The 12536-nt window shown below is 38.3% G+C and overlaps 1 protein-coding gene and 1 pseudogene across 1 annotated transcript; one reads left to right on the top strand and one right to left on the bottom strand.

The window, feature by feature from the left end:
* Positions 1-238: 238 nt before the first annotated feature.
* LOC128019803 (mitochondrial protein C2orf69 homolog) lies at positions 239-3701 on the top strand (annotated as a pseudogene).
* Positions 3702-4148: 447 nt separating this feature from the next.
* On the bottom strand, positions 4149-11897 carry LOC128019802 (serine/threonine-protein kinase 17B). Its single transcript, XM_052606050.1, has 8 exons — positions 11627-11897; positions 11114-11367; positions 8700-8912; positions 8462-8600; positions 8227-8353; positions 8041-8089; positions 7139-7318; positions 4149-6554 (listed from the first exon to the last, which is right to left on the bottom strand). Exons 2-8 carry the CDS (start codon positions 11230-11232, stop codon positions 6317-6319), a joined length of 1065 nt encoding a protein of 354 aa, XP_052462010.1. The 5' UTR covers positions 11233-11367; positions 11627-11897; the 3' UTR covers positions 4149-6316.
* Positions 11898-12536: the final 639 nt, after the last annotated feature.

Here is a 12536-nt window from a genome sequence, read left to right as displayed (position 1 = left end):
CTCAAGCCGACAGTACAACTCTCCCCTGAAAATGACGACAATAAAGAATGGCCTCTTTTGTACAATCACTTACAAAGCAGTTGTTCTCAGCAAATATACGTTTATTAAAAACATATAGAAGGACGAGCAGGGAACTCACTTGATAGGCCAATGCGTGCAACAATAGTGATGATGGAGCGGTTGTACTCAACAACATCACTGAAGATGTTCAACACTGTGATGCCTTTCACGCTTTCTTCCTAATGAGGCACAGATCCAGACAGTTTTGTCACAACTAAGTGCATGTAACATGTAACAAAAAGATGCCTAATAACTTCAGTATAGTTTAACAACCATTTGAAGGCGTGAACAGAACAACACGCACGGCACGCTCCGTGTTTCCGCTAGCAATGTCCGATTCATGAGTTTAAAAGCTTAGATTAAACACTTCTGCCGCATTAATCACTACAGTCTTGTATGAACGCTGTCAATCCAAACGCGTTATGGATCAGCTCTGCGGCTGTTCACACACGCGTCTGGACACAGCGCATGCGCATCGTTGTCACGTTTTGACGCTCCAGTAAAATGCCACTTCGCGGCGTTTAATATAAACAAATTATACGACATACATATTCCATTATCCTGAACATTTCTTTTCATTGCACGCTTAAATTTAACGGCTGAATGCCCACCGGATTATCCTGAACGCAGGATCATGCGGGATTATTTTTTGCTCTGGTTTCGCTGTGATGGTTTTGATCTTAATGTGGCAGGTCGTGCAGTCGACACTGCATAATCTTTTTGCTTATGGGAAGTATACTATCCGATCAGTTGTGGCTTGAGGAAAATGACCACCGCGGCGGGGCTGTGCGGGCCCGGGACATCTGCTGCTGCGCGCGGGGTGCTCCGTCTGGTTTCAGTCCCCGGTTACGATCAGAACCGCGTGAATGATGTTCTGCTCTTAAGACCTGCTACAGAAACGCAGAGACGATGCAACAATGAAACAGAAAACCTGCGGAAAGGAAATTATCACGTAGTCTTCTTTCCTGGAGACATTCAGGTTGGTGCATGTCATCAGTCCTGAATCTGTCCTGGTACCACTGACTGCACGCCCTGGTTTAAATTACATATATAAAAAAGGAAAGCGCTCAGCATAAATCAGGAATTAGATAATGCCTATGCATATTTTTATTTGATCCAAAATATGCCACTTGCTAGCAATACAGGCTAGTGTATTAAATTGTGGAGTCCCTGTAAGATACCTCTTGGATTATTCATTAAAGTTATGATACAGCTTCTGTTGCGACTGGGCTGGATCTGTATATTTAGTTTTTCATTAGACACTTTGAAAACAGACCCATGACGCATATTAAGACCGTACTGCAGAAGTCTGTTTAGTTCTTGCACATATATCAATGCCACATCACTTCAAGGTCTCGGAGGATTTCTGAATTCCTTTCGTCCTGGAGTTATGCTCATACGTTCACATATCACATGTGCATTATTTTCCATTTTTAAATTTCTATTCTGGTTAAGCCTTTATTTTGAGGAAAGTAAAATGTAAATGAATAAAAATGGTTGTTAAGATTTTTTATAATGTTTTTAAATGTGTTCTATGCTCACCAAGACTGCATTTATACAAATAAATTAACATTAATACTGTGAAATATAATTTAAAAGTTAAAGAACTGTTTTCTATTTGAAAATATTTTTTAAATGTAATTTATTACTGTGACGGCAAAGCTCAATTTTCATATTGCATCACACCAGTAGTCTGTGCCAGTTGTGCGCCATTATATTTTGTGAATACCCAGAGACTTTTCATTATTATTTGATGAAAATACATTTCTTAATTACTTTTCATTATTTAATGTCTCATTGCTGAATGAATTTTTTATGACCCTAAACACTAGAACATATGTTTCACAGCTAATAAATATATCTGAATAATGATTTTTATTTATTTATTTTAGATAAATTAAAAGACTTGCACATTTAGTCCTGCTATTTTCTTCTACAAGAATCTTAGTAAAAATTAAATATACTTGAATCGTAAAATAAAAAATCGTAAAATAAGAAATAAAAAAATGGTGACTTAGTGAGAAACTGTTCTACATAAATGCAATATAAAAAAAAAAAAAAGTTATGCATCCCCTTTTCATAAGCAACTTTTCATTCTCATCCACCATCCAGAACTTTCAGCAGGAAATGGCCCTCCAGCCTGATGCTGCTCCATGGCAGTCCTGGAGTCTGGAGCGTGTTGCTCTCACCCTGAGCTTTCGTTTCCCTGGCTGCCATATCTGGGTCATCCGTGCATCCCAAATGTACCTACAGAAAATGTTATCAGAACTTTGTAGAGAGCAACTTATTTGGTGCACCTGAACACTCTCCAGACTACGGAGCTGTTCGCCACCTGAGAGCACTCCTGGGTCACAGCATGCTGCGGGCTGGCCTCCCAAACCCTTCACCCCCTCTTAGTGGTACATCCAACCCTGGCCTGCTGCCTGCAAGCTTCACCCTGACCATAGTTGGCTTCAGTAAAGGTTGTGTTGTTCTCAATCAAATAGTGTATGAGCTGGCTGGAGCTCGAGCAGATCCAGAACTGAGGTTGTTTCTGGTCAGTGTTTCAGATATGTACTGGTTGGATGGAGGACACCCTAGTGGCAATGAGACATGGGTAACCGATAAGTGTGCCCTGGGTGAGCTGGCCTCCAGTGGCGTAGCCGTCCATGCTCATGTCACTCCATATGAGGTACGCGACCCAATGAGGGCGTGGGTTGGGCGAGAGCACCAGCACTTCATAAAGACTCTGGAGAATCTGGGTGCTTGTCTAAGCCAGAAACTGCACTGACCGGTTCTGACCGGTCTAGATCCTTGCTTTCACAAGTCTTAACATAGAATGAATGCTGTATTTGCAGAACAGGCAGCTTTGTATTGGACTGATACATCAGTTAGTCAAAAGCTATGGATTCCCAGGCTCTAGAAGAATAACTCTATGCTGCCTACAAAACGCTCATAAAATACAAGAGAAATGAAAGCTTAATGACCAACCTTGTACAACATTTAGCTGCCTGACATTAAGCCTAATTGTATTCCTGTTGCAATATACATCCATCAGCTCTGATATAGTATATTTATTTTACGAAGTCTGTTTGGAATGCTTTGTAAAACATCACATCCCTTATGTTCAGAGAGCTCTCATTTCACACAACATAGAAAAGAGAAATCTGAAAGTGCTTATTATTAATACAATTATCTTGAAAACAAAACTTCTTATACTTAGGAGTATAAATCATGCTAAATCAGTCTTAAATCAACTGTTTTTTTCATATATAGAGAGAGAATGTTCTATATTGGTGTTCAATATTTGGTATTTATTTTACTTGATAATAAAAAAAAAAAAGAATCTAGGGATCTTCCATTGTAATCAGATGTATATAATATATTTTTGGTTAGATTAAAAAAAAAACATTTAAAAATATTTGATTTACTGACTCATAGTGAAATGTTTTATTGACTGCGCAGTAGTGGTTAGCATCTAAAACGGTTCCAGTATTGACTCTCAGATGACTCTAGGTGGCGCACTTTATTTGGATTGCTCTTGTTTCACATACAAATATGTACGTGGATTTAGCAATATCCTCAATGTAATGCGATGAATGTACTTCCTGCTTCAGTCATTCCAAGCTGATTTTATTCAATAAAAATGTTTAAATGTTTCAGATGATGTGTAGAAATATTACATTTAAACGAGTTCATCTATCTATCTATATATCTATCTATCTATCTGCAAATGAATATTTAGAGATAGGGCGTTGTTTAAAAGCATGAAAATACTCTATCCTACTCTGTATACTTGGATATTGATACGATATTGATACTCAATATCCTTGAACTGAAAGTGAAAGGCAGTTTGCTCAACATTTTTATTATTACTTATTAGTCATGGAAAATGTGAGGAGGAAAACAAAAACAAAAAAAGGTGTCAGATGATGTGTATATTAAAGTCTACACGTGTCAGAGCTAGATAAATAAATCAATGTAGTTGCGTGAGGTACACAGTCTCATTTTAAAAACAAAATTGGAAATGACTTTAGAATCATAAATGTATCAACAACATATAAAATGCAAATTAAGTGTACATCCTTTACAACTCTATAGTCAATGCCTTTATAAGAATGTATTTATTTTAGAATTTATTTATTCTGGTGCATAACTCAAAATACACAGTTTTCATCATGAAATGAAGTATCATCCTATCAGTTTTCATTAATCCTAAAATAGAGAGAGAATCAAGAAAGTTCATCCCGTAAGTGTCCTTACAAAGTTTGTCACAAGCTTTCTGCAAAGACCACAGCGACTGCTCAGAAATGCTCTCCAAGGCCTGGCCTATTCTCTACTGAATTCCAGCTTCAAATACCTCACGGAACCTTTAAACATTATTGAGGCTGTTTCCCAGGCAAGGACTAGATTCAAGTTTCCTTTAAGATGACGGCATACAGTGAGCACACGATCGTGACAAGAGCCTCTCGTCTTAGGAGACAATAGCTCTATTATGATTACAGACTGGTGACATCTCTGGGAAACCGTGAGACCCTTTGCACGCAAACACACATGAGCTCTTTACACCTCTTTAAACAGAGAACAATAACACCCAAGGGCTCGACCTGAAGACCAAGTTCTGTAATTCTAACATTTCCAGTTCCAACAGCCACTCACAAAAGCGGTCAACAAAACATTCCACAAATAAACCATAAGCTTTTCCAGTTGTATTTCTACACATTTGCATTACTACACACTTTCTGCTGAGCAGACTACTTTCCACCATAACATTCATTTGCCTTCATTTCAGAATTCACACCCTGTACTTTCGTCGCAACAAAACATGCTTCACTATCAGAACATAACCATGTCATTTCGACAAAAACGGCCAACTCCGATGACCCATCTTTTTTATGCCCTACATAATTCAAGCCCATAAATACAACTTAAACACTGTTTTCCTTTCTAAATCCCACTGAATATAATATATACTTCCAGAACCAAAAACACATACAAATAATTTACTTTAAATACACCAAGCAATCAGTTTAAAGTGTGTACCGGTCTCTCAATTAAAACAGGATGAACATTAATAATAATACATCCACATAAATGTGCTGCGCTGGTATTACAGAAGATGAAGTCAGGCTGGAGGAAGAAATGCACGCAAAGGCACTCAAGAAATATACAGTGGTAAACTGCAGTTACAGATAACCCTGAGAACTAGACTCGGAATGAACAAGTACTGAAACCTCCATCAGTTCATAGCATTAGCTTCAAAACACCTGTCCCAAAAACAAAAACCCTGAGTTACCTCAGATTTGTGCATAGATAAAAACTATCATTTCATGAATATGTACATCACTGACCATCACAGGCACTGAGACATTAGGTGCCTGCCATGGGGGAATGCTAGAATGGTGCTTAACAATAGTTTATTATACAATATGTTGGTAGTAAAAGAGGAAACATTTAAAACAAGAATGATTTTTAAATCAATAGATACATTTGGTTTACTAAATCTAATGTGGTTACAATTCTTTTCTCATGTTTTAGTGACACGAACACATATAATAGAGGGTTTAAGTGCGTTCCTGCTTTTCTTTAGTCGTTATCTAGGAGGAAGTTCTACGGGCAATACAAACACATATTTGTGTAATCCAGGGTGTGATGTGCGTGTTTGAGTTGAGTCACATTTTTAGTGAGCCAACTAATGTGTCAATGCCAAAAGAAAGAAGAGGATGCATGACAAAACACACACCAATACACTGAGGGGATTCTTGTACTGAAGCTTTTTTAAGGAGACCATCTCACTAGGTGTTTCAGCATCAACAGTCTAATCATACAAACTCTTTCTGATGTTGACACACAAAAAGCAAAGATTCTCTTCAGTGAAAGCCGAATTAAAAAGCATCGAATGCCCTGCCGCTCTCTTTTTCAAATCCCTAAGTGCAGTTCTGGAAATAGTGTTGAGATTAATATGGGCTAAGATAAGCAGAAAATAAAATCGGTACATTAAAACAGAAATATATTTAAATTAATAATTTAAAATCAGGAGACGCCAGGGAAAAGCATCTTGGGACAGGACAGCAACACAGATACTTAGATTCTCACTATTATAATATTAATATTACACCAGATTTGGCCCTTTTGTGAAAAGATCATCTTTGGTCGACCAAAGGATGGTGAAAACAGCATTAGGACAGAAGCATGTTTGCTGGTGCTGCGTGGAGGCCACCAAAGAGGACCGAAAACGTGACAATGCTATTCAGTGCATGTGCATTTCCCTTTCGGATCAGCATAGGTAGTCACCGTCGCCCGTGGCTGACATGTCCTCCTCAAAACGAAACCTTTTTGCGTGCGTCGAGTCTGAAATGTTCTCTTTGTCTTCAGGATCCTCGGGTGGGGCGGACCACTTCCCACCGAAACTCCTTTCCCGGGGAGTGCGAGGGGTAACTGGGATCGGATCAGAACCGGGACAATGGAGCCACAGCCAAGGATGGGTCATGCAGTCGGCTGCACTGGGACGATCCCTGATAAAGAAGCAGAGAGTTCCTGTAAAGGACTTTGAATGGAAACCATCCTGACACTATAATGCTGAAACTACCAGTAAAGAGCAGTAATAAAATCAAAGTACATCATTTAGTTTATGACAACAAGTGCGAATCTATCATCTGAACTCCATTCAGAACAAGTTAACCTTTTGCTTCTTTTTTTTGCTTAAGAGTCCATTTTGACCTCATTTTATCTCAGTTGCTTTCATGCTTAAATGTTTTCTATAAATTTGCGAATGTTTGAAGACAAATGAAAAGGAATTGATAGCTGGACTTTATACTTTGTGATAACCAATAGTACTTTGAGCCATAAAAGAGTGATCGTTGGAGAAGTTAATTTGTAATCTTCAAAAATGACTTCATTTCTAAAACTCTTCAATGCATAATAAAGTCATATGACCCAGAATATTTACTGTTCTTTAAGTGGAAAAGGGTTTCCCATAGCACTTCTCACATGACTCTTCATCTAGAAGCAGTAGCGTACATTATTTTGCTCAATACTCAGCTTGGAAAACAAGCCTGACTTCCTCTAACTGTCTGAAATGAGAGTCTCTGAGACTCACTCTGGTGTTTTGACCAGCAGTTTCTGGATGAAGTCGACAGCCAGCTCAGACACTCTTGAGAACGCCTCTGTGCTGTAGTCCACGTTCACCTGGGATACGTTTAGGAAGGTCTCCTGTTTGTCCTCGCCAACGAAAGGAGACTCTCCTGTCACCAGCATATAGGCGATCACACCCACACTCCTGATGTCAACACACACACACAATCAGTTTGAAACCATCTTAAACAACCAATAAACAAAAACATACATGGAATATCCTTTGTTAACACAAAGTGTTTTTCCTCTAGCCTCAGACCATCCTGCCTGCAGCCTCACTCAGCTGCCTGATCCTGCTGGTCTTTCGGCTAGTTTTAGAAGGTTTTGGGGCACATTTCAACTTGCCACTTTCTAGCTTATTTTGCATAAACTTAAACAGCATGTTTTCATCATCAATAATATAAAGAAATGTTTTTTGAGTGCCAAATCAGCATGTTAGAATGATTTCTGAAGGATCTTGTGACACTGAAGACTGGAGTAATGGCTGCTGAAAATTCAGCTATGCATTCACAGGAATAAATTACATTTTAAAACAGATGTTTATTATTAAAACATATTTTAAAATGTGTCATAATATTTCACAATAATACTGGTTTCACTGTATTTTTTACAGCTAAATACAGCCTTGGTAAAGAGAATTCTTTCAAAAAAATGTTTGTAATAAATTCTTAATGATTCCTAATTTTTTAACAGTAGTATCTTTATGAGCATTCAGAAATTTCCATGAATTATGAGCATAAATAGAAATGGTCTAATGTCCATTTAAATTTCAATGGCCTTCTACAACTGTATTAATGTCCATGACTATCTCAGGTCTGGATATCTCCCTGTGGGAACCATGTATATTGAAACAAGATTAAGACTTACCACAGGTCTGTCGCCGTGGTGATTGGTTCATAGTTCAAGATCTCAGGGGCTGGATATATCATAAAAGGCAAAAATAAATCACCAAATACACCACTCTCACTAAACATGAACTCTTCTGTTGTGATGAGGCCATGAGCACAGAGCCATGTGTGGATCTGAAGACAAATGGCACTGAATAAACCTTACCAACATACTCAGGGGTTCCCAGGATCTCTCTGAGCTCCCCAGCAGAGCCCAACCTGCGTGCCAGGCCAAAATCCACTATCTTTATATCCCCCAACGGGCTCAGACTCGTCAGGAGAATATTCTGGGGCTGAATGAGAGAGAAAAAAAAAAATTTGTCAATAAATAAACTAGTGTGTTCTAGAAGAAATACAGATAATCTCATTTAAAAGTTGTTAAAAGCAGCCGAGCATCTGACCTTCAGGTCCAGGTGGACCACGCTGCTCTGGTGCAGTAAATGAACTCCCTCCAGCATCTGTCTGATCAGACGGGTTATCTGACCTTCGGGCAGCAGCTCCTCTGACACACAGTGGTCGAATATCTCCCCGCCCGCCGCACTGGCGCACAAACACGTTCACAGTTATTCTTAGTACTGACCTCCACAACCGTTCCACGAACAGGAGCATACAATTGATACATCTAATCACAGCACTCACTATTCCAGCATTAGAACCAGGTCGTGATCGGTCTCATATACAGCGTGCAGGTTCACCACACGAGGGTTGTTCTTTGACAGCTGTAAAACGGCGATCTCATGAATGACCTCCGCCCTGCAGTCACGACCCCGTCGCCGCTTCTTGATGAACTTCGCAGCAAAGACTTTCCCAGTGGTCTTTTCCACACACCTCTTCACCACTGCAAACTTCCCCCTGAGGAAAACAAACAGAGGTCAGATGGAATGGAAAGATTAAAAAACGGAAGCAGAATGAAAGAAAATGGAAATTTTTGAGGTATAAATACTAAACTAAACTTATAATATACTTTTTATATTATATAAAGTTATAACTACTTTTTTGGATTTATGATGCACTTTAAAGATGTCACGGTTTGCATTCAATCAGTCAGACCTATGGCAGTTGTCTCATTCACACTCAAGCTCTCACTGACACAGATAGTTATTAAATGAGTCAAACCCTCCATTAGATGTTGTCTTGTCACAGTTTAATACCAGGTTAGATGACTGATGTCGGCCAGTCTTTACTCTAAAAACTGCAATTACTGTCACCGCATGAACAGGTGAGACATTAGGATACGAGCATCAATTCAAAACCAATCCCACAATTCTTTGGACCAGACTGTGGCATTCACTCTGTGTGCTTCACCTTGCCTATCATGTTCATAAACAGATTTTGCTTATTATTAATGTTGAGAAGCCTGATTATTTCAACAGCTTAAAAGCTTCTTGATATTTTTTGTAGAAACCTTGACAATTTTTTTTTTTTTCCAGGATTCTTCGATGATTAGAGATTTCAGAAGAACAGCATTTATTTGAAATGCTTCGTAACGTTTAAATGTCTTTACTGTCACTTTTGATTAGTTTAGTGCATACTTGATAGAAGTATTAATTTCTTTCTTTAAAAACAACAGACATCAAATGTTTTGAATTGTGTATATTAATATGACACTGCATATATAAATAAAATCAGTGTTGATATTTCCATGATTTCTTAAAAATTCCTGTGACTCTCCCAGGTCAGGGAGAAAGGTTTTTTCATTTGCAAGTAAAAACCAATAAACCCCATTCGTACTGATCCTGGTTCAAAACAGATCTGCTCTATTTGAACAAGTTTGCAAGTCATCTCATAAAAACCATGCAACAAGGAACAGTCTTCACACTCATCTTTACTCAACTTAGAGTTTCCACAGAACTGCACCTTCCTCCACAGAACAAACAACAAAACATCTTCACACTGAAGAGTTAAAACTGTAAGTGAACTGTGAAATAATTTCCGGTTGAAACAACACAGCCAACAGGCATAAAAACAAGCCGAATATGGCTGTATGCAAAAGAGGAAGAGATCAATGTCACTTCCTCTTTCTCAGTATTCACAGTACGGTCTACATCACAGCACAAAACTGGACCTGGTTCCCCCTCATGGGTTTCCTTCCTGCGAGGTCCAAAGCCTTGCTGTAGTGCTTTAGCAGTGACACACATAGGCCTATTAGTCACAGCTCAGTGAGCAAGGGCTTTCCAATCCTGAATAGCTAAGCAGGACAGACTCCATACACTCCACAACCTTCAGTCCTGCACACTCTGTGACAAAATACACTAAATAAACCAGGGACACGTCTATCCTAAAGTTCATATGTTGTCTTATGATTTGGGACCACAATACTTAATGATACGGAAAATATTCCAACTATATGCACAAACCCAATGAGATGAAACAACAAGCAAGGATGAATTAAACTGATTAGACATGACAATAAAGGCTCTTAAACAAAATGTATATAAAAAAAAATAAAAATGGTGTTCTATTAAGGGTACTATTATACTTTCCATTCATCAGTCAATCTTGAAAAACATTAAACAAACACAGTTTCCAGAAAATAAATAAATAAATACATTTGTAATTTAAAGTATAATAAAAAGTGTTTTGGACACCAAATCAGCATATTACAATGATTTCTGAAGGATCATGTAACACTGAAGATTGTTGAAATTAAATTTTAATATATATTAAAATAGAAAACAGTTATTTTTTAAATTGTAATAATAAATATTAAAACTACATACACAAAAGACATGACATTACGTGCAGAACAAATATAAAGCAAGTACAAAAACATGCTATTGTTCCCAAACCCTTTAAAATCTTGACAAATAACTTTAGTTGTTTTCATAAAAAATCTGACAGTACTTGTGTACTAGACAACATCCAGATTATGTCAGAACAGCCACATTAAGAAAAACATGCCGATGCATATTTTACATCATCATCATCTGTACAGTCACTCTAATGTTCATCAACTGACATAAAAACATTACGAGTACGTCAAATTAAGCATTTTAAGATGGAGACACCTAAAAGAAGACGTCTTTTAGGTAATGATGAAGTGTTTTCCCCACCTGCCCAGTTCGTTGCTCACGTCAAACACAGTGTCGAACGCATCTGTGTGGATGTGAGTGTGGATCTCTGTCAGCAGAGCCGAGGATCCACTGCGACTGTCCAGCCTCCTCCGAGCCATCGCCTCCAGCGAGAGTCCAGTGAAGTCTGCGGACCGAGGACTATCACTTGACCAGCACTCTGCTCATGTACAGACTCACAACCAGGAAGGGGAAAAAAACCACCCACTGCCACCGGCCTCTTCACGGTGTCCACGCTGTCAACAGTGAAAAGGCTTCAGAAAGAGTGTTTAGTTCTCGATTTTTCACAGAGTTTACAATAAACAAATTCGCTTCAATGGAATGAGCTCACTTGAATTTGAACACGGTAACCGATGCTAAGAGCCTCCAGCTAGCACAGATTAGCTCATTTAACGTTAGCCCTCAACGATACCGCTAAAACACCAAAAATAAACTATCGTTTATTTAAACAAACGTCCAAAAAAAGCTTCGCCTCATTTTTTTCGAAATACACACCGTCCGAGAGACAGGCAGAGTTATGTTTCATGCAGGAGTGAATCACTAGACTAAAGTTTAGAACGGACTTCCACTTCTTCTCCTCAAGGGAACAACAGCTGTAGCTCAGCGGACAAACTATCTGTAATAAACTATAATAAAAGAAGTTGAACAGAGAATAAGCACGCTTGTCTAGTTATTCCATACTGAGGTAAATCGGTTACGATTCTTGGATTCGGCTCTTGTTCGCCGGTTCCACGGTTTCAACTCTGCTGCCAACACGAGCAGCGAGGTACTACGTCACCACCTTCGTCATTATCGTGATCGTTAAAACAGACAGACAGACAGACAGATAGATAGATAGATAGATAGATAGATAGATAGATAGATAGATAGATAGATAGATAGATAGATAGATAGAATGACATATAGATAGATAGATAGATATAGAGATAGATAGAATGACAGACAGACAGACAGACAGACAGATAGATAGATAGATAGATAGATAGATAGATAGATAGATAGATAGATAGATAGATAGATAGATAGATAGATAGATAGATAGATAGAATGACAGACAGATAGATAGAATGACAGACAGACAGACAGACAGACAGAATGACAGACAGATAGACAGACAGACAGATAGATACAGACAGATAGATAGATAGAATGACATATAGATAGATAGATAGATAGATAGATAGATAGATAGATAGATAGATAGATAGATAGATAGATAGAATGACAGACAGATAGATAGATAGATAAAATGACAGACAGACAGAATGACAGACAGAGAGACAGATATAGACAGACAGATAGATACAGATAGATAGAATGACAGATAGATAGATAGAATGACTGACAGACAGACAGACATATAGATAGAATGACAGACAGATAGTTAGATAGACAGATAAAATGA

Source organism: Carassius gibelio, chromosome A9 (assembly GCF_023724105.1).
Source record: "Carassius gibelio isolate Cgi1373 ecotype wild population from Czech Republic chromosome A9, carGib1.2-hapl.c, whole genome shotgun sequence".
NCBI lineage: Eukaryota > Metazoa > Chordata > Actinopteri > Cypriniformes > Cyprinidae > Carassius > Carassius gibelio.
The sequence above is the reverse complement of the archived record's forward strand: the minus strand, read 5'-3'. Positions and strand labels throughout refer to the sequence as shown.

Excerpts from the sequence above, each read along its gene's own strand:
- LOC128019802 (XM_052606050.1), bottom strand. The coding sequence starts at position 11,232 with ATGGCTCGGAGGAGGCTGGACAGTCGCAGTGGATCCTCGGCTCTGCTG. Across the intron at positions 8,913-11,113 it reads GTGAGCAACGAACTGGGCAG|GGGGAAGTTTGCAGTGGTGA; the intron begins GTGGGGAAAACA and ends TGTTTTCCTCAG. Across the intron at positions 8,090-8,226 it reads GGGAACCCCTGAGTATGTTG|CCCCTGAGATCTTGAACTAT; the intron begins GTAAGGTTTATT and ends TGATATATCCAG.